At 41.4% G+C, this 22,557-nt stretch overlaps 1 protein-coding gene and 2 long non-coding RNA genes across 3 annotated transcripts in view; 1 reads left to right on the forward strand and 2 right to left on the reverse strand.

The window, feature by feature from the left end:
* Positions 1-22,557, forward strand: part of LOC309503405 — a 311,403-nt gene that overhangs the window by 105,544 nt on the left and 183,302 nt on the right. The gene's annotated exons all lie outside the window — the stretch shown is intronic.
* LOC309501668 (GTPase IMAP family member 9-like) lies at positions 325-22,482 on the reverse strand (the record flags this gene model as incomplete). Its single annotated transcript, XM_082173836.1, has 2 exons — positions 325-996; positions 22,032-22,482. The coding sequence occupies 2 exons, from the start codon at positions 22,480-22,482 to the stop codon at positions 347-349; spliced, it is 1,101 nt and encodes a 366-aa protein (XP_082029962.1). The 3' UTR covers positions 325-346.
* Positions 19,594-20,863, reverse strand: LOC309503822. The gene is made up of 2 exons (XR_014207882.1): positions 20,212-20,863; positions 19,594-20,099 (listed from the first exon to the last, which is right to left on the reverse strand). It is a non-coding gene; the product is annotated as an uncharacterized lncRNA (long non-coding RNA).

Raw genomic sequence — 22,557 nt, forward strand, 5'->3', positions numbered from 1 at the left:
TACCACCCCTTTAAAAATCTAAGCAGAATATTACTGGAGGATTCTTAAAAAAAAAAAAAAAAAAAAAAATACAGTCTGAGGGTTTTCAATAAATAAATATAATTCTCCTCTTTTTTCCCTCTACTCTACATCTGTAATTTGTCTGTAAACATAATTTATACTCAGTGAGTGTCAGATCAGATCTCCAAGAGTGAAGAGAATGATGGAGTACTGTAACACCTCCTGACCAAACAACAGAAAATCATGCCGTTAACTCAGGTTTCATTTGTGTCAGTGAATCCAGGAGCATCAACTAGAGACACAGATCTTGCCTTTGTTTCTCGTTATTTCCTCTATTTTCCTCTCTCTATTTGTGCTGTTCTTGTTCTTGTCTTAATATGTGAGCATCTTGAAGCGTGTCATTACTGTAGTGTCCTCCTCCATTCTGCTCTATCATTGTGTCAATCTTCTTCAGTAGTTCATTCACCTGCTTTCTTTTTCTCATATTTGTATTGTTGAAGACATGATATCTGCCTCCACACTGACCAACTAGACTGTTTAAATCACTGTTCTGCTTAATGAGATTCTTAATGGGCTCATCTAGCAGATCTCCATGAGTGAAGAGAATGATGGAGTATTTTAATATTTCCTCACCAAACATCATCTCAATCATCTGAAGAATCTGCTGATCCTCATCAGTGATCCTCATACTCACAGGAAACACAATGAGAAAAGCGTGCGGTCCAGGACTGGATAAATAAACACTTCTCTCTATCTGCTTCATTAACTCATCAGGATTCATCAGTGTGTCAAATAGTCCAGGAGTATCAACTACAGACACAGATCTGCCTGACACAGTGCCGTGAGCATCTGAACATTTATTGACATATGGTTTAAACTCTTTTCGTCCCAGTATTGTGTTTCCAGTCGTGCTCTTCCCAACACCACTTCTACCCAGAACAACAATCCGTCTGGATGGGAGACTGACAGCAGGCACTCTTTGCAGTATTTTTGACACTGTATGAAAAAAGCAAACAGATCAAACAATCACTTATTTTACCTTGACATGTACTTTACACACTGCTCTAACTTACTTTTCTAATATACTACAGTTAACATACAGTAAATACTAATGCTGTAGCTGAACAATGGGACAATATTAATGCTGCGTACACTCAAATAACTGATTAGTTGAATTTAAATTGAAAAAATTACAAATTTAAAAACAAATAAACATTCCACAAAAGAAAGAAAGTCATACATTTGTGTGGCTGAGCAATTGCGTGCATCTGTTTATCAGCATCATAGTACGACAATGCAAGAGATTCATCAATAGCCAACCAAGTTTTGGAATGACATGAGGATGAGTAAATTATGATATAATGATCATTTTTTGTGAACTGTTCGTTTAACTTTAACTTTTGATGTGAAAATAACATTAAATGGTTCATGGATGCTTTGGAATAAAGACACTCAGCAGATTATTCTTCAAAAAAGTTTACATTTACTGTAAAGTAAATGTACTGAACTAAACACTGTTTATTTTTTACAAAATATACACTATATTGCCAAAAGTTTTGGTATGTCGGTCTTTACATGCACATGAACTTTAATGACATCCTATTCTTAATCCTTGTTCCCACAAAGTTGGGAGCATGAAATTGTCCAAAATGTCTTGGTATGCTGAAGCATTAAGAGTTCCTTTCACTGGAACTAAGGGGTCAAGCCCAACCCCCGAAAAACAACCCATCACAATAATCCCCCCTCAACCAAACTTTACACTTGGCACAATGTAGGCAAGTACCGTTCTCCTGGCAACCGCCAAACCCAGACTCGTCCATCGTATTGCCAGACAGAGAAGCGTGATTCATCACTCCAGAGAACACGTCTCCACTGCTCTAGAGTCCAGTGGCAGTGTGCTTTGCTTCACTGCGACCCACGCTTTGCACCGCACTTGGTGTTGTAAGGCTTGGATGCAGCTGCTTGACCATGGAAACCCATTCCATGAAGCTCTCTACGCATTGTTCTTGAGCTAATCTTGAGCTAAGCCACACAAAGTTTGGAGGTCTGTAGCTATTGACTGTGCAGAAAGTTGGCGACTGTGAGCCTCAGCATGCGCTGACCCGCTCTGTGACTTTACGTGGCCTACCACTTCGTGGATGAGTTATTGTTGTTCCCAATTGCTTCCACTTCGTAATAATACCACTAACAGTTGACCATGGAATATTTAGTAGTGAGGAAATTTCACTAATTGACTTATTGCACAGGTGGCAACCTATCACAGTACCACACTTGAATTCATTGAGCTCCTGAGAGCGATCCATTCTTTCACAAATGCTTGTAGAAGCGTCTGCATCCCTAGGTGCTTGATTGTATACACCTTTGGCCATGGAAGTGATTGGAACACCTGAATTCAATGATTTGGAGGGGTGTCCCAATACTTTTGGCAATAGTGTATATTTTACTAAATCATTTTCACTCTAAAATTGCTAGAAGATCAAAGCAATATGTCAGGGGTGTCCAGTCCTGCTCCTTGAGGGCCACTGTCCAGCACAGTTTAGCTCAAACCCCAATTAAACGCACCTGAACCAGCTAATCAAGGTCTTTAGACTCACTAGGGCTGCGTTCCATTCCAAATTTGTATTCCCTTCACTTGCAAACTTCCATCTGTCTCGTGGACTCGGATGTGCGTCATTACTTACGTTGCACGAGTGTCCACTACTTAAGGAATGCCCTTGAACACTTGGAATTCACTATGGAGCTGATTTATTATTTAAACCCTATTTAAACTCTCCGGGCCCTCTTCAGACACAGGGATAGAGATTTGGGAGATTTGAGAATGGGCTTTATGCACAGCTGCACTACTTCCTGAACTTCAGCCAGCTCTTTGTTTCCTGTCTGCCTTTATTGGACAAACTGATTAATCCAGGTGTGCCTGACCTCAGTAACAATAATCAGACACACCTGGATTAATCAGTTTGTCCAATAATGGCAGACAGGAAACAAAGAGCTGGCTGAAGTTCAGGAAGTAGTGCAGCTGTGCATAAAGCCCATTTGGGTACCACTGTGACTCCAGAGGTGGAACAGAATTTTGACTCAAAAGATTAGTTTCCTGGCCCTCCACCGGGAGAGAGCAGCTCCTCCCACCGACTACTTAAACAGTGGCTGAGATGGGCGGTGTCATCCTCCTGCACCGGACACATTAGAGCAGGCTGTGCCGGAGTTGTTGTTGTTGTTTTTTTAGCAGGGGATGACACCCTTGGCGACGAGTAGACTGAGGGGCAGCCCACGAGGCGCTCTGGTGGTATGTCGGGGGAGCGCTTCAGTCTGCTGCTGACTGTGGAGAACTGCTGGGCTAGTTCTCAACAGTGTCGCCGAAAAGGCCACCTTGTGAGATGGGAGTAGGGCTGGGCGATATATCGCATGACATTGTTATGCGCATCTCGTCAGTACAGCCGGTTCCTTGATTAGTAGTAAATCGCCATCACCTGCTTTCAGATGGAGCGGCATTTACTACACAGCAAAAACTCCAGTGTTAAATTAACACTCCTGGGAGTGTATATCCACACCAGTGTTGTTTTTGGCAGCCCTTTTAGTTTTAGTCTTAGTCTTAGTCTTTTGGACGAAAATGCTTTTTAGTTTTAGTCACATTTTAGTCACTTATAAACTTGATAGTTTTAGTCAAGTTTTAGTCGACGAAAACGCAAAAAGGTTTTAGTCAAGTTTTAGTCAATTTTAGTAAAAAAAAAAAAAAAAAAAAAAGTAACTTAGTCTTTAAAAAATTAATTTAGGTTAAAAAGTATTGGACATCGGCTTAGGTTTGACAGGTTGTAGCAAGTGTTGCAATTCATAACATTTTTTTTTTTTTTTTTTTGAAAAATAACCCCTGAAATGATGACTTCTGGTGAATATTGTGGAAACTAATTGATACATTTAGATAAATATATTTCATACCTTATAGCATATTATAATACAACTTATTAGGCCTAGCCTATATATTTATAGAATAGCAAAGTAGGCCTAATCAATAACGTTATAAGTTACAAGACTGAACCACATAGATGTGAAATATAAAGGCTATCATGATCATTTTGCCAACAATGAACCATGGATTTGTTTAGTTTATAATACGTTTTATTTTTAAGTTAAACAAATACAACATATAACATTCAAAACTCACCGGCTTAGACTGCATTTGAAGAAAAATAAACACAACAGTTTTCTGTAGCCTTGTGTGCGAATTTATTCAATAGAATTATTAGATTATCTCCTGATGCGTGCTGCTTAATATCACACACTCCGCCGTGACAAACAGAAAAAACGCGACGGCATATGGTACAATTGGCCTTGTATTCATTGTCCCTCACGCATTCCAGCCACGGGTAGTCATTTTCCCATTCAATTTTACATTTCTGTGCTCTTTTCTTTTTCGCCGGCTGCTCGGAGGTAGTCATTTTTACATTTCCCGCTGTTGTCACTTGTCGTCATCGTTGCTACGATACGTGACTCACAATGCGAAACGACCAATTAAAAGGGCATTCTCTGATGATGTTCCAAGATGTTAAAAACGCTACGCTGATCATAGACAAACAGGGGGAGAAATTAGCCGTCTCGTCAACGAAAACTCGAAAACGTCTCGTCATGTTTTAGTCACCTTAGAGACATTTTTAGCTAGTCATCGTCGCGTTATCGTCATAAAAAAAAGTTGCGTCAACGAAATCATTTCGTTATCGTCATCGTTGACGAAAACAACACTGATCCACACTCAAGAGTGTTAAAGTTAATGAGATAATTAAGTGATTAATTTAGTGATGATTGAGCATTATTGAAGACACCTGATGTTAACAAGCAGAATCACTGAAGGAGAAAATCACAAATTGTAAGCCACCGTTTTGGCGATCAGTGTTTGCTTTAGTTGGACTCTTGACCCTTATACGATCTCTTTAAATTTTGTTTGTCTGCTGTTAATGATTTATAACAGTCAAATGAACAAAGAAAAGTGTGATCTGATAGTCATAGTTATGTTTTGACATAATCATGCTGTGATCTGAAAAATGCAGCTTATTGAGCTAGTTTGGTTTAACTTGTTGTTAGCAGCAGCTCTGTGATTCTACAGCATTTGATTATCAGTATTTTTCTTAAAATCCAAAATATTTAATAAACATTGTTCTGATCAAAACACTTTTAAATGAATTTATTTAGAAACACAGGCATCAAAAACCAGCCTGTGAATCTCAACAATGGTGACAATAATAAATCGCGATATTGATGCGATATGGCTCAGCTTGTCAGTTAACTACGGCTCTTTGTAGTAAATGCCGCTCCATCTGAAAGCAGGTGATGGCAATTTACTACTAATCAAGGAACCGGCTTTACTGACGAGATGCGCATAACAATGTGATGCGATATATCGCCCAGCCCTAGATGGGAGCATCAAGAAAACATATTTTGACGACCTCTCGCACCTCTGCAAGGACAGCCAGGGGCGCTTGGCCTGCGCTGTGACTTGAACACGGTCAGTCGACAAGCGCAGCTCAACCCCGGCTCAGAACTACCCTCGTGCAATAAGAGTGCCTTGGCCTCGCATGCAGGGCAGGGGTGGCCTGCCAGGTGCACAGCTATCCCACCATCGAGAGTAGAGAGAGAGGTGAAAACCTTTATGCAGAACTTGGCACTTTTGGCATTCCTTATTTTGGCACCCCATATTTTGGCACCAATAAGTTTTCACTGCACATCCGAGAAAGACCCGGGAAAGCATGGCTGTCAGCTCTGAATCTGATTCAGCATAAGCACACACACTATTACAGTGGGAACTCAGCATCACCCTCATTTCCAGAGAAAAACAGCCCCTCTCTCCGATGCAGCAATTGACATCTGCCCTCAGCTGGAGCCCTGAATGAAACGCTAGGTTCCTCCATTTTTTGTACTTTTTTTTTTTTTTTTTTTTTGAAGGACCAGTAATCCCAACTAGAAGCTGCACAGCTTGTGATGCGCTAGAGAGAGAGGGGCCCTAGGGGGCCCTAAGTGCAATCACACCAGCTGCTCATTATATGCCCACGCTGCGAGGCTGCGCAGCTGATGTTTACAAGGGCTGCCCCCTTAGTAGTCGACTAAACTTTAGTTGACTAGAAGAGGCATTTGGCCAGATTTGACTAAACAGGGCAAATTATGGGGAGAGCACAATCCCATAAAAGCACATAGAGTGGAAAGTTCTGTGCGTGATCTCCTGGTGACATGCAAATTAAAGAACACAGATGCAGCCGGATCATTTCCATAATGACCAACACAATCTACAAAGAGCAATGCAAATTAGCTTATGGTTTAAGAAATTTTTTGGGGGGAGTGTTAAATAATGTCACAAATACCAGTAAATTAACTAGCGTAAACCTTAGTAAATCACCTTGCATGATTCATTTAAATACTCTCCCCTATAAATTTTGCGTCAGAAAGGGAAACTCCTTCAAATGCATATGCAATGAGATCAACCGCAAAAATCCTCACAAAGCCTCACAAATATGTTCCTTTTTAGAAATAAATGGTATCTGCAAGGATTTCCAGTTAGGATTTAGACCGTGCCATAGTACTGAAACAGCTCTCATTAGAGTCACAAATGATTTGCTCTTATCATCCGATCGTGGTTGTATCTCTCTATTAGTGTTACTGGATCTTAGTGTTGCATTTGACACTATCGACCACAACATTCTTTTAAATAGATTGAACATTATGTTGGCATTAGTAGAATTGCACTAGCATGGTTTAAATCATACTTATCTGATCGTTATCAGTTTGTAGCAGTAAATGAAGAGATGTCATATCAATCACAAGTTTAGTATGGAGTACCACAAGGCTCAGTACTAGGACCGTTGCTGTTCACTCTGTATGCTACCTTTAGGACAGGCCTATTCAAATAGCGGCCCGGGGGCAAATTTGGCCCGATTGAAATTTATTCTGGCCCGCGGCAGATAAAAAAAACTAAAAAAAAAAAAAATTACAAAAAAATCTACGAATCTGCTGCGGCGCACAGACAAGAGTACAGGCAAAGATTCTAGAGCGGGAGCGGAGCAGGTCGTCTCCATGGTGACAAACACTCATTCTCGCTGATTCGATGTTCTCACGCTGCCTATGACACATGCATCTAACATGGCGTTGTCCAAGCCAAACCGCAAAGTTGACAGAGAAAATCGTAAGTTTCAGAGTGAATGGACGGAAAAGTACTTATTTACTGTGCCAACTACGGCAAGCAAGCAAGGGACCGATAGACCTGTGTGTTTACTGTGCAACGAATCAGTGGCTGTGGCCAAAGAATATAATGTGAAGAGACATTTTACTACAAAACATTGGTAAACTAAATGAGGAAAAAAATATTCTTGTTATTAGTTAGTTTTCATCAAGAGTATGTTTACAGCACATAGTTAGCAAATTTGTACTTACTGTACACTTGAAATGTTTTTTCTAGTTTTAAAATGTGTAACTGTTACTCACTGTCTGAAAGATATACTTCAGGGATATCTGAATGTTGTTATTTCCCCAAATAAGATTTGATACTTGAAACTGCAGTTGCAGTTTTGCACTTATGACAGCTTTATTTTGATTGTTTGATTTATATATATATATATATATATATATATATATATATAAGCTATTACTTATGTTTACTGTTTTAAGGGTAAAAGCTGTGTATATGTCTCAGTATTTGCAGTTTTGCACTTTGTTGTAGGCCTAATCAATGTGTTGAAATAATAAAGGAAACCAAAAGAATAATGTACCTTATTTTATTTCATATATTATGTACCTTAGTATATAGTATATTTTAATTTCCTTTAGCTGATATCAATTTGTCCGTCCAGCCCTCACAAATTTAGGAATTTCCTAGTTTGGCCCCCCTGCAAATGTATTTGAATAGCCCTGCCTTAGGAGATATCATTAGGTAGCATGGCATTAGTTTTCGCTGTTATGCTAATGATACTCAGCTGTATATTTTGTTGTGCCCTGACGAAACTTACCAATTCACAAAATGAACGGAATGCATAGCATTAGCATAGAAAAAATTGGATGACTAGTAATTTCCTACTACTAAAGTTTCTCATGATTGGACCAAAAACATCTGCACGTAATAACCTAGAATATTGTTGTAAGACTGGAAAAACTGGAAGAGAGGGCTACTCTCTGATAAAAAACAGGAAGATAACATTTGAAATCACTCTTGTGAAGGTAGTGTAAGGACTGATTTTCCTGCTAAAACAAAAACTCACCCTGCAATAAAGCCATAAAATGCACCCTGGACAGAAGATAGCAAAGACAGAGCACAGGACATTGCCCTGCCCAAACTTGTCTCCTTGTCTCCTTGTTTGGCATCAACTCATCCCCCCTCTCCCTCCTCAAGTCACTGAAAGTTCATTAAGAATGTCTATATATCACATATGATGTATCTTGTTTGGTATCATTTTAAGTGTCTCAGTGCGATTGGTAAAATGGTCTTAATTTCATTGCAGTCATTGGTTTAATGAGAAAGATTGAAAACTTAGGAGAATCCTGTTTCTCCTCTCTGGGTGATATCTCTTGAAGATATCTCCCGAAACCAGGTGCTACCCCCTGGGGTACATGGATTGACCCAAACAACTCTAAACAATATTTGTATAACCCCTTTTGTTCTGGTCTGGGTATTTAAGGCTAGGTGACAGAGCAGTCTTTGGGACCCTTTACCAGGATCACTCCCATACAGTGCAGTTTCAGTGTTTTCCTGTTGGAAAGCACTGACACATCACTGTGTGTCCCTGTCAGGAATACATTGATTACTTTTAGAGTCATCTTTGAGTAATTGATGTCATGTATTATTTCTGAATTGGCTATTAATCATTTACTTGTGTAATTGGCATGATACATTTTTACCTGACAAATAGATGTTACATCTTGATTCATTCTGCATTTTTCAGAAATCATTATTTCCAGTAGATTAAAGTGCAGACTGGTGTTTCCGCAAATCTCTGTCCAGGATAGATCAAACTGAACACACTATGAATGGAGCATGGGGCACTTCTTAGGGAGACCTTCCGATTTCTGACTATTCCTGACTTAGCATGTTGTACGCTGCAACTATTACAAAACATTACACCTACGGGTCAGCAGTGAGTGGCCGCTTAGGGTAAAATAGTTGCACTGCACCCTCTGACTATTTCAGGACTGGCTAGTTTGTGATCATGAGCGCACATTCGCGACGTGACGTCTCAAAGTGACACTGGGTCCTAAATGAACGAATATTTGAAATTATGAGATGCTCAGAATAATCAAAGATCTAAATTAATTTATAATCAATATTTATGATTATTTTCTAATCTGAAAAACACAATATAAATTTGATTATCGTTTGAAATTGCAGTCAGATTAAGCATAGAGCTAAAGTAATATTGAAACTAAATTCCAATAAATTAAGTGAACTTCACTGGAACGCTGAAAAGACATACACGCATTATTCCTTCGCCCACTGTTGGATTCCGTCATTGGGCCAATGGGTGGTCCTTACAGTAGCATCACCATTCGAGACGCAAGTCTCACCTCAGAATCATCCTAATCTACATGTCTTTCCCTCTTCCCTCATTCCTTCTCTCTCATGCTGAGATCACCAAAATTCACCCAAAGATCTATATGGTTTAATATGAATAATTATCATACAGTAGTATACATGTTTGGTATCATTTGAAATGTCTCAGTGCGACTGGTACAAATGTCTCATTCCCAAAGAGGTAAACCAAGGTAATACGTTATTAAGAGTTTTAGTGATAACTTGTACTCAAAGGAGGATGTGTCTTCCAGGCAAATTACCTCCTGCTCTCAAAAGGTGTAAACTCTGAATGCAAATTCCCATTGTTAGCAAATGTTTCCATGTGAAAGAGGTTTCTGTCTATATAATGAGATGCAACAAGAGGCTCAAGGCAATTCTGTAACCCAGACCAGCCCATGGTGTGAAGTGTATGCAAAACACTTCGCATCATGTATTTTATAATGTCAAGGTTTGCATCTTCTCTCTTTATTCCAGAGCATTTCATGTTCTGTATCTATTATCTTTGAACTGATTATGAAATTTGCATGATACATTTACCTGACATAATAAATTGTAAACATTTGATTTTATTCTAACTGACTCTGACATTATTTTCAGAAACGTTAGAGTTAAAAAGAGTTAAAAAGAATAATCAAACACTTTTAATGATGCACATATATCATTAAAACCTTTTCATTTATGGAGTCAGATGAAATAACGAGGTAATACATATGAAAAAATGTATTTCATTAAATCAAATTACTTTGCCACGAGAAAGGACAGTAACGTGCAGAGACATTCACCCGCTGATCGGATGCCTCCATTGGGCCGATTGAGTCGGGTTTACACTGTCTAACACTTGATGGCTGCTCTGTCAGGTCTTCATCGTCGGTTAGGAACCTGGGTGTGCTCTTTGATACCAATCTTTAATTTGAAAGCCACGTTTCTAGTATCTGTAAAACCGTATTCTTCCGTATTAAAAATATGTCTAAATTATGACATATGCTTTCAATGAAAAATGCAGAACAATTAGTTCACGCGTTCATGACATCAAGGCTAGATTATTGTAATGCTCTACTGGGTGGTTGCCCTGCACGCTTAATAAACAAACTACAGCTGGTCCAAAATGCAGCAGCTCGAGTTCTTACCAGAACCAGGAATTATAACTACATTAGCCCGGTTCTGTCAACACTGCATTGGCCCCCTATTAAACATTGTATACATTTGAAAATATTGCTGATCAAAAAAAAAAAAAAAAACTGTTGTGGAAAATCCAGCGTTTCTTATAATCATTCGTTTCCAAACTGTTTAATCATATGTTTCTGTGAGGTTTTCTAGCAGCTGAAGGAGGACAGGGAAGCGAGGGCCAATTTAGGTCGTAGATGAAGGCCTTTGGGTGTCTCAGGGACATAGAACAGTGTGACCTGTACCAGGGGGGTAGAAACCAGTCCGAACCAGCAGAAGATAGGGGGTATCTTTCTGGAAATTTACAAGAAACCTGGAAGGAGGAGTTCTTTTGCCAAGAAACTGCTATATAATATCTATGTTTTGTTTTGTCTAGTAGGCATTCTATTTCAAAGCTGGGTGGCTGCGGCTTTTGTGAAAAGAATCCTCATTGAAATAAACCTTTTCTCTTTATTACAGTTTTGTCTCTTGAAAGTTTTCTTACACCTCTGATGCTGTTTGATATTAACTTTTGAAAATTGCCATTACAACTTGGTGTCAGAACGTGGGGTCCTGTGCGGATCTTCTTCTCCTGGTCCTGAAGAACGGATTTGGACGGAACTGCAAACCCAGCGGCATCAGGCGGCCGTCTCATACCCCGACGGTTTGAGATAGTAACTCAACAGGTTAAGGGAGAGAGAGCCAAGTCCCGCATTCAGGACCAGTGGAGGAACTCCCACCAGGATCAAGAAAGAATCCGCGGCAATTACAGAAAAGAGAAAGCATCTCTGGGTAAGAAACGGCAGAATTGTTTTATTGATGTTAAGTGTGATTTGATAATTGTGAGTGAACATGAACCATATTGGCTGAGTTTGCTTTGGGTACGAGCGAGAGGTGATTCATTAATCACAATTTTTGAGGTAGAAATTGGTCTGACGGAAATCAGACCGGTTTCTGCCACACTTAGCTCGTTAGTGGACGGAAGAGCCACGCAGGTAATCACAGGTGCTGGTTAATTAGTTTTGCTCAAAGTCTCTGTAACCCGAAGAAATCTTGCAAAGGTGGACGGAAGAGCCACGCCGGATTAATTAGGTGGATCAGAATCAATCGAGCGCTGGGTGCACATGAGTAGATTTTGAGTAAAACATAATTACAAAAGCACGGCATATCTGCTGAAACCCGACCGGTTTTGGGTGAAATAAAATCGGGTCTGTTGGAGACGTTTGACAGATACTAAGACACGTGTCGAAAGAGTAAAATCCAGAAGGGAGATTCAGCCAAAATGGGGTCATCTAACAGTAAATTAGATCATTTTTATACACCAATTTTCTGTCAAATGAGAAATAATTATGGTGGTAAATGTATGGTTGACATACAGAAACTGATCAAATATCACGATTTTCCCGAAGCGGGGACCTTGAGTAAAATAAGACTAAATATAGTAAAAGAGTCAGTAGAAAAGAACGAGGGAAAACAGAGTAGTTGCTGTGTGTGTGTTAAACATGAGTGCAAAGAATGTGAACAGACAATAATGTGTTGGGTGGAAGAAGCTGACAGGCGAGAACGAAAGCAGATACAAAAAGAGTTACTGGGTGATAGTGAGGAAAATGTGAAGAATGTTGTATGTGTGAAAACAGTTCCACCGGAACAGAAAACTACTAATGATCCGAATGTATGTGTTTTTCCACATGTGACCGAGACGGCAAGCGCTCCGCCACCTGACTACAACACAACTCACTATCCCGTAGCAGAGATCTCGGCTCTCAAACTGGATCTCGATCTGGACCGCTCTCCACTACCCCTACCAACCGCACAAGAACTGGAACGGGCCAGACAACAAATGGAACAGCCAATGGCAGCCAATGAAGCACGACTCGCAGAAGCACAAGATCAAATTGAATTGACATTGGCAGCCCAAAGAGCAGCGCAGGCAGAGACAGATGCAAGAGCAGCACGAGCGGGGGCAGAGGCCGCGGAGCGAGTGGCTCAGAGACTGACAGCAGAATTTCATGCACAGCTCCCAAGGTCGCCGATACAACAGGGGGAGGCAGACTCTTCAGCACGGGCCGCAACAAGCAGCGAAGAAGACGAGGGAGCGTCTGATACAGTTCCGGACACTCCGAATGACAAAAGACCGGGACCAAGCCAGCAGAAAGTAACAACGAGATCACAAGTCAAGCAAGAAAAGGTCAGTTTTACAGCGGCAAAGGTAACGGCTCCGATGGTTGAAGTTGCGGGCACGAACGGACCGATACTAGTTTTCCGGGCATGGACAATGACGGACATGAAGGATGCCATGGCACATCTGCCAGATCCGCAAGACGCGGGTGAAAAGTTTGCCAGTGAACTGCTTGCAGTATGCAGAGAATTCAGCCCAACCACACAAGAACTGAAACGATTGCTAACTGTGAGAATGGGCGCTGCGAACTGGGGCAAAGTGGCCGGCAAGCTGGCGAAAACAGACATCAGAAGAGTGCATGCAGACTGGGACCACGACAGCAACGAGCCGTACAGGAAAGAAGTGGAGAACTTTTCCAATTCCATCGGCGCAGCTTTCCCTCCACGTGTGGACACTGGAAAGATCACGTGCTGTGTCCAGGAAAAGGACGAGTCGGTAAGCAATTACTATTTCAGACTTTTTGACACATTTGCAAAGTACAGTGGCTTAACTGAGCCAGCAGACAGGGGAACGACAGCAGGCACTTGGGAGAAACATTTGATGGGCTATTTCCTGCAAGGAATGAAACCCGAAACCCGAAGAGGGACAAAGTCCAGTTATGTGGCCTGGAAGGAGGGGCGCTTGAGCACAACACTGCAACACGCCATTCACGTTGAAGAAGACGCGGAAGAAAAGAAAGAAAAGAAAAAACCCCTCACGATGGTGGTCGTGCAACAACAGAAACAACATAACAAGCCTGCGTTTCCCCAGTCAAAACCTGCTAACCGAAAAGGACAGAGAGGAAGAGCTGCTGGAGCTGGAAAATGGAACTGTTTTGTTTGTTCAACGAATGCACACGCGACCCGAGACTGCACGAAATGCAGACTGTGCAAACAGGACGGTCATTGGAGCGACGCGTGCCCGAACACAAAGTCTGACTGAACCGACGGGGTGAGAGAGCGGGACGGAAAGAGTCTGGCTTTGGGAAGCCAATCTTTGGCTGCAGCAAAGGGAAGTGAAAATATCTTTACTAACACACACACACACAACGCACACACAAACACATACACTGATCTTCTTTCTGCTATCTGCAATGAAAAAACTGCTTGCAAATCTTTTTGTGTGTCTGATGATACTTTGAGCAAAGCTGTGACTGATGATTTGAGCAGTGCTGTGTGTGATGAGCGTGTGAAACTATACAAAAGCACAGGGTTTTCTGAAATGCCTATTTATCCTTTACGAGTTAAAGGGGTAGTTATTGACTTTTTAGTAGATTCTGGTGCAAGCCTGAGCACATTACGACCATGTGATTTACCATGTGTTCCAATTTTAACCGGGAAAGTGTTTGAGAGCACTTCGGCCTCTGGCCATTTGATTTCTGACCGGTTAACCGAGCCGTTAGAGTGCGAAACAGAGGGGGGATGCCTTTTCGAACATGAATTTGTGTGGTCTCCCGGTTGTCCCGCACCTCTGATGGCTCGTGATTTAATGTGTAAATTAAATTTGTCCCTCTGTGCTGATTCCTATGGAATTAGCATTGAGGAGACATCACAAATTACTTGTTCCAAATTCGAGCCGAAGTGGGCTTATGAATGGCAGGTGACAGATGTTGATTGGGCAGAGAAAATTTTGGAATTGGCAAAGGCTCGAACAAACCCAGTCGACACAGAGTTTATGACAAATGATAAAATGCATTGTACATCACATGTCGTAACAGAGCGAGATTCAGATTTTGAAAAGATGTGGTTTAATTCTGTGGAGAATGAAATTGTGAAGTTTGACCAGATTTTCTGGACAGAGAGTGTGTGCGCATTGGCTGCAGTGTTGACAGAAAGTCAGAAAGCTTGTTATCTTATGTCAGAGAACACCGCCTGCCACTTATCTGTCTCCAAGGCCATAAGCCAGCAGTGGAGAGATGTGGGCCTTTTTGTAAAAGAATGTTTATCAGCCACAGACTGGGTGAGAGTTGACACACACACAGCAGAGAGTCAGAGTATGGGGGCATTTAAATCAAAATGTGACTTTGAGGTGGGGGTTCAGAGAAATGTGACTGCTATTGGGAAAAATGTGACAGGACAGGGAGAGGGGGATATTTCTGCCTCAGAAATTGATATTTCTTTGGCACAAATATCACCAAACTTGTGGGCAAAAAACAAATATGATGTGGGGCTGATAAAAGGTTGTGAGCCAGTTGTAATCACACCAAAATCTGATTTCAGACCATGTAAGGCACAATATCCACTGAAACGTGAAGCAATAGAGGGTATAAAACCGGTGTTTGATGCTTTATTGAAAGAGGGTGTAATTAGGCCTTGTGATGATTCACCTGTCAGAACTCCAATTTTTCCTGTGAAAAAGATACGAGATCGTAATCAACCTATTGAATGGCGTTTTGTCCAGGACCTCCAAGCGGTGAACTCATCTGTCGTTACGCGTGCCCCACGCGTCCCAAATCCATACACGCTCCTAACTCAAATTCCAGAAAATGCAAAGTATTTTTCTGTGGTTGATTTGGCTAATGCCTTTTTCAGCGTTCCGGTCGATGAAAAAAGCCAGTTTTGGTTTGCGTTTGATTTCGATGGTAGGGGTTATACTTTTACGAGATTATGTCAGGGTTTTTCTGAGAGCCCGACTTTATTTAACGAGGCACTGAGAAGGAGCATTGAGAATCTGACTTTAACAGAGGGAACCGCATTGATTTCTTATGTTGATGACCTTTTGATCTGTTCAGAAAGTGAGTCTATTTGCAGGGCTGACACTGTGACTCTCCTGAAGCATCTTGAAAGGGAGGGACACAAGGTCAGCCTTTCAAAGCTGCAGTTTGTGAAACAGGAAGTGACCTTCCTGGGCCATGTTATCAAACAAAACAGCAAAACATTGTCACAAAAGAGGGTGCAGGGCATAAAAGACGTGCCAAAGCCGGTATCAAAAAAACAGTTGTTGTCATTTTTGGGGATGTGTGCTTACTGTCGTACATTCATTCCCAATTATGCCATTTTAGAACAGCCCTTACGAGCCCTTACAACAGGGAAAGGGCTGAGGTCATGTGACAAACTTGTTTGGACAAGTGAAGCTGAAGCAGCATTTGATAACATGAAGGTACAATTGTGTATGGCTCCATCGTTGGGCCTTCCGGTTCTCGACCGTCAGTTCACGCAGATGGTCGATGAAAAGAACGGTTATATGACTTCTGTCCTTCTGCAGACACACGGTGACCGAAAACGACCTGTGGCCTATTTCTCAACAAAACTCGACCCTGTAGCCGCAGGACTGCCACATTGTCTAAGGGCAGTGGCAGCGGCTGAATTGGCTGTCATGGCCTCAAGAGAGTTTGTAGGCTATGCGGATCTGACTTTAGAAGTCCCACATTCGGTGTCCATGATTTTGCAGGAGCAGAGAACGTCACATTTGTCTACAGCTCGTTGGTTGAGATATCATACGATTCTGTTAGATATGCCAAATATAACTGTCAAAAGGTGTACAAAGTTGAACGCAGCGACCCTTTTACCCACAGAGCAGGATGGTGAAGAACATCACTGTTGTCTGTCAGTGTTAGAGCAGGTATGCACACCACGTCCAGATCTGATGGACGTTCCGCTTGATAATTGTGACAACATCCTGTTTGTGGATGGATCTGCGTCGAAAGATCCACAAACAGGACAAAATAACGTGGGCTATGCCGTGACGACTGAATTTGAAACTGTAAAATCTGGCAAATTACCATGTCATTACTCTGCACAGGCAGCTGAATTAGTCGCTTTGACTGAAGCATGTAAACTGATGACTGACAAGTGTGTAACGATTTACACAGACTCGCGTTATGCTTTTGGGGTCACGCATGACTTTGGTGCTCTGTGGAAGCACAGAAAATTTTTAAAGTCAGACGGACGACCGATACTGAACGCTACGTTAGTATCTGACCTTTTGGAGGCCATTATGCTGCCAGACAAGATTGCAATTTGTAAATGCGCAGCGCATACTAATGATAAAAGTTTCGTATCAACAGGCAACGCCAGAGCTGATATGGCTGCGAAGGCAGCGGCAACAAAGCAGACTGAAGCTGATAGCAGTGGCGCCACTTGCGTACAAGTTGACAATAACCTTAACAATGACATTTCTCCTTGTTTACAGAGCATGCAGTCTTTTTCCACAGGAGCTGAGAAAAACAAATGGAAGACGGCAGGCTGCAGCCTTGTTGATGGTGTATGGACATCTGTTGATGGAAAGCCGTGTCTGCCCAGCCATTTTTTCCCACATTACGCTAAATTGTTGCATGGGATGGACCATGCATCCAAGGGGGGGATGATTATGCAAATGAAAGAATTGTGGTTTACCAAAGGTTTCACAATATATGCTGAGAATTTTTGCAAAAGATGTGTGATTTGCACCACATATAACGTTGCACGGGGCATTAAAACACCACTGGCAAGCCAGCCAGCCCCAGAGGGGCCATTTGAATATGTAATGATTGATTTCATTGAACTAACCCCGTGCGGAAATAAGAAATATTGTTTGGTTATGGTGGATATGTTTTCAAAATGGATTGAGACGTTTCCCACCTCGAAACAAGATGCGGCGGCAGTTGCAAAGGCACTGCTGACCGAAATTGTACCCCGTTGGGGCGTCCCAAGGAAGATCAGCAGTGATAACGGACGACATTTTGTCAATGAGGCAATCAAACAGGTGGGCAAGTTCTTAGGGATTGATATGAGAACACATTGTGCCTATCACGCTGCCAGCGGGGGCGCTGTTGAGCGTGAAAACCAGACGGTAAAGAACAAATTGGCAAAATGCTGTGAAGAAACAGGGCTCTCGTGGGTGAAAGCACTCCCCATTGTGTTAATGTACATGAGAATGAGAAAGAGAGTCAAAACAAATTTGAGCCCATTTGAAATTCTCTTTGGTAGACCACCGTTCATGGGTATAACAGGGGAAAGAAGGAGGCTTCCATCGACAGATGTGTGTGAGAATGAAATGTTGAATTACTGCAAAAAGATGTCGTGTTTGTTATCTAACATTTCTGTGCAGGTGAAAGAAGCTCTCTCTAAGAGCAAGGTAGCAGAGACGTTCCTGCACAAAATCAGACCAGGTGATTACGTGGTGATTCGAGACCTCAGGAGAAAGAGCTGGAGGGCGAAACGGTGGCTGGGACCGTTCCAAGTCTTGCTGATCACGCATACGGTGGTGAAGGTCGGCGAGCGAGCGACGTGGGTACATGCCAATCACTGCAGGAAGGTTCCACCCATATCGGAGGAGCAACAAGAGGAGGAGCCCCAAAGACAGCAGCAAACTCAACAATAAGCCGAGCAGGTGCAAGGTCACTCAGAGAAAGTGGTGAGACCAGTGCGCAGAGTAAAGCCATTTGTACAGTCAGAGACATTGATCATTGAATTAACAAAACTTAAAGATTTACTGGCAACAGATCCCCACATTCTAGCAGCAGCAACGAGCGGAGAGAGCTACGAGCTGCGAGGAGGGAGCTGGGTGAAGAGGAGGGTTCTGATTGCACAGGCAGCATCAGGGTGCACACTGTACATCAACAAAGACTGATAAGACTCTGAGTGGTAAAAAAAAAAAAAAAAAAAAGTATTCTCTGGCACAACACAGTTGCAGAACTAGACAAGATGGATCGTGCAAAGCCGTGGCACCCATTTAGAATACCAGGAATGTGTGGACTTTACAAAAGCACGTTCATTTTGACTCTGATCAGTGACTATCTGTTTGATTATTTTATGTTTCACTGAGGGCTTTCCAGTGTGGTCTGTGGAGAGACACACCAACGAGACTGAAACGACTGTGCTGAACAGCACCATCAGACGGCGTGACAGGAGAGAAGCAAGTGTCTTCAAGGAAGTGATACCGGTGAAAGGATTGCAGGGAAGCACCGTCACCATCGAGGAGGGGTCGAACATAACTTTCAAATGCAACCCGTTCGAAACCAACTGCCAAGGGTGTGACGGACACGCCGAACAGTATGTACCATTCTACTTCTGTAAAAGCCCATGCAACTGGGGGACTCCGCCCTGGTCGCCTGCACAGCCTGCTCCGCTCTGGCCTTCCGTATTACCGCAGTCTCAAGGTCCTCTTCCGCTCCACGGACCTGGCCCTCCATCCCGCCCCCGGATCCACCTCCGGGCCACCTCCCACCTGGACAGTTTTTGAGCGTCTGGAAGCCGCTCTTTGGGGAGGGGCTATGTAACGGTCACCAGCTGGAGTGCCCTTGAGCCACCAGAGGGCACTCCACACCGGACTATCATATTTACTCAGACTACAATTCCCATCCTGCATCTACCTGGACTGATTACGTCATACACCTGCACTGCACTGATTACACACACACCTGCACCTCATTCACACACACATAAAAGCCACTTCCACACTCCACTTCTCTGCGAAGTATTGCATTGCCCTGGCTTTCAATTCCGAGCGTTTATTCCTGTGTTTGTTGTTCTCATTTACTGACCTTGGACTGTGTATCTCGACTCCTGATTGTTCTCTGCCTGCCTTTACCCGGATTGTTAATTGGACTTTGCCTTTTGCTGCCTGCCCTGACTTCTGCCTGTGACCCCGATCTGCTCTGTGTTCTCTCCGTTGTTCTGCCTGCTGTTGTTTAACCCTGCCTGTCTGACCACTCAAATAAAAGCTGCAAATGGATCTTACTGCGTCCTCCACTTCGTAACAGTACCCAATAACTGATGGAGAGTAATGTGATGATTATGACAGCGATGACGTGTATGCAGACATGAGTTAAATGTGTTTTCTTTCCTTTTTGTTGCCTTCCTGGGACCAGGAAAGGGATTTTCTAAACTTTGATTGTTTAGGTTTTGATGTCAATGATTGACTGTTCTATTCACTGTTTTTATTATTATTATTGTTTTCATTATTTTTATTTCTTTTTCCATTGTAAGAATGATGATATGTTCAGAGGGTTAAAAGCAGTAGCCATCCGTGTTACGAGATGGCATACAAGGACAGGGTTTGAATATGAGGAGTTTTTGTATCTACTTTATCTGTGTTTTTATAGCATGTTTTGTTTTCCTACTAAATATTAATCCAACTTTTTCTTGTTTATACTGAAATGACTGAGGGTCCGACCTATAGTGTTGGGGATGCAATGACAGAGCTCGTTCGTCTAGCCCGGTTCCAGAATAAACCTTTATCTGCTTGCTGTAAAATTAAGGGTCTATCCCTGGAAAAATAGCCTGAGCTTATTTCATTTTAATCTTTTTTTCAAACTAGTTTTAATTCTAATGTTTTTGCCTAATAGTTTTAATTCTAATGTTTTTGCCTAATAGTTTTAATTCTAATGTTTTTGCCTAATAGTTTTAATTCTAATGTTTTTGCCTAATAGTTTTAATTCTAATGTTTTTGCCTAATAGTTTTAATTTTAATCTTTTTGCCTACTAAGTTTAAGGGTATGATCAGTGATATGAAATTCAGACATGAAGAGTATAACTGTGAATCAATTCTGATCTTGAAATGAAATGATGTAATGATGTTTGATCAAGAAATTAGAAGACAAGGATGAATTTTCCTTTAATACGTTTATCAGAGAATGATAAACAGGAGGAATTTGTTGTGGAAAATCCAGCGTTTCTTATAATCATTCGTTTCCAAACTGTTTAATCATATGTTTCTGTGAGGTTTTCTAGCAGCTGAAGGAGGACAGGGAAGCGAGGGCCAATTTAGGTCGTAGATGAAGGCCTTTGGGTGTCTCAGGGACATAGAACAGTGTGACCTGTACCAGGGGGGTAGAAACCAGTCCGAACCAGCAGAAGATAGGGGGTATCTTTCTGGAAATTTACAAGAAACCTGGAAGGAGGAGTTCTTTTGCCAAGAAACTGCTATATAATATCTATGTTTTGTTGTGTCTAGTAGGCATTCTATTTCAAAGCTGGGTGGCTGCGGCTTTTGTGAAAATAATCCTCATTGAAATAAACCTTTTCTCTTTATTACAGTTTTGTCTCTTGAAAGTTTTCTTACACCTCTGATGCTGTTTGATATTAACTTTTGAAAATTGCCATTACAAAACGAAAAAAAAAAACTAAATGGTTTAGCTCCCCAGTACTTTAACGAGCTCTTAACGCACTATAGTCCTTCACCTCTACTGCGATCTCAAAATTCCGGCCAGTTGATAATACCTAGAATATCAAAATCTACCGCAGGTGGTAAATCCTTTTCCTATTTAGAACTTTGGAACAGTCTTCCTCTTGTTCGGGAAACAGGCACACTGTCAGTTTAAATTAAACAAAATCATTACTAGTAGTAGTAGTAGCAGTAATCTGGTGGATTGCAGGTTAAGACTGGATTTAGATTTTTAAAATGTACTGTAAAGGAATAGCAATGGTTTATGTTTAATGCAAATATAATAATAATAATAATAATAATAATAATAATAAATGCATGAAATCTTAAAATTTTGCATTTCACATGTAGTTTAAGGGGCCGATCACACCTGACGCGTTTTTTGCAGTGAGAGGCGCCTATTTTCAATTGTTTTCATATGGTAGCGAGCGTTCTGTGCGCTGTTTATGCGCCGACTGCGCCTCACGTTTTTGCATTTGAAAAAAAAGCAACTCCGAGCGGAAAAATCGCCCGACGTCATCGCGTTTTTTTCCACTGTCCAATCGAGTGAATGGAGAGGCGGGCCTTCCGTTGTAGTGATGAAAGCTTGAACGCCCACAGCGTACGATGATGGAGGATAAACTTGTGGTGCTCTCGCGGGTTACCAGGAGCTTAACGACTTCACGAACCGTATCTACTACAATGTTAACAGAAAGCAAATAAAGTTAATAAAAGGCTGATTTGACGTTTACTTGACTGACAGGACAGCTCTTTCGGTGGTTGCCTAGCAACATAAAAAACGCAGCGCACTGCTCGTTCTGTGTGACCTCGCGTTTTCGAACCTGAAAAACGCGTTAGGTGTGATCGGCCCTTAAGACTGGATTTAGATTTTTTAAATGTACTCTAAGGGAATCCTAATATTTTTTATGTTTTAAAAGCTATTATTACAATATGGCATGTTTTTGGTGAGTTTATAATGCAATACATTTCTCATAAGGTAAAATTTGTTAAAACATTATGAGCTCTTTTTTTTTTACGTTTTGAGAAAATGATTGCATTATGAACATTTTATTACAAGAATAATGTAATACTTAGTCTCTCTCTAATTAAGTTATAATTTCTACTCACCGTTTGTTGGAATTTGCTGTTTTTGTTTCTCCAATTCCTCTCGTTCTCTCTTCATCTCCTCACACATCTCTCTCTCTTTCTTCTCCTTATCTTTCATTAGTGTATTATATAGTTCTGTCTCATTAAACTCTTCTTCTCTTCTATTTCTCTCTTTGTCATGATTCTGTTGTTCTTCCTCCATCATCATCTTCATTCTCTCTTTCTCTTCATCTTGTTTCTTCATCAGTTCTTCTTTCTCATTCATTACCCTTTTATATTGTTTTTCGCTCTCATTAAACTCTTCTTCTCTTCTCTTTCTCTTTTTGTCATGATTCGGTTGTTTTTCCACCATCATCATCATCTTAATTTTCTCTTTCTCTTCTTCTAGTTTCTTCATCAGTTCTTCTCTTTCTCTGTCCAGTTTCTCCAGTTTCTCCATCATCATCATCTTTATTCTCTTTCTCTTCTTCATGTTTCTCAATCAGTTCTTCTTTTTCTCTGTCCAGTTTCTCCACTTTCTCCATCATCATCATCTTTATTATCTCTT

The sequence above is a fragment of the Leuciscus leuciscus genome (genome assembly GCF_965113295.1).
Source record: "Leuciscus leuciscus genome assembly, chromosome: 1".
In the NCBI taxonomy this organism is placed as follows: domain Eukaryota; kingdom Metazoa; phylum Chordata; class Actinopteri; order Cypriniformes; family Leuciscidae; genus Leuciscus; species Leuciscus leuciscus.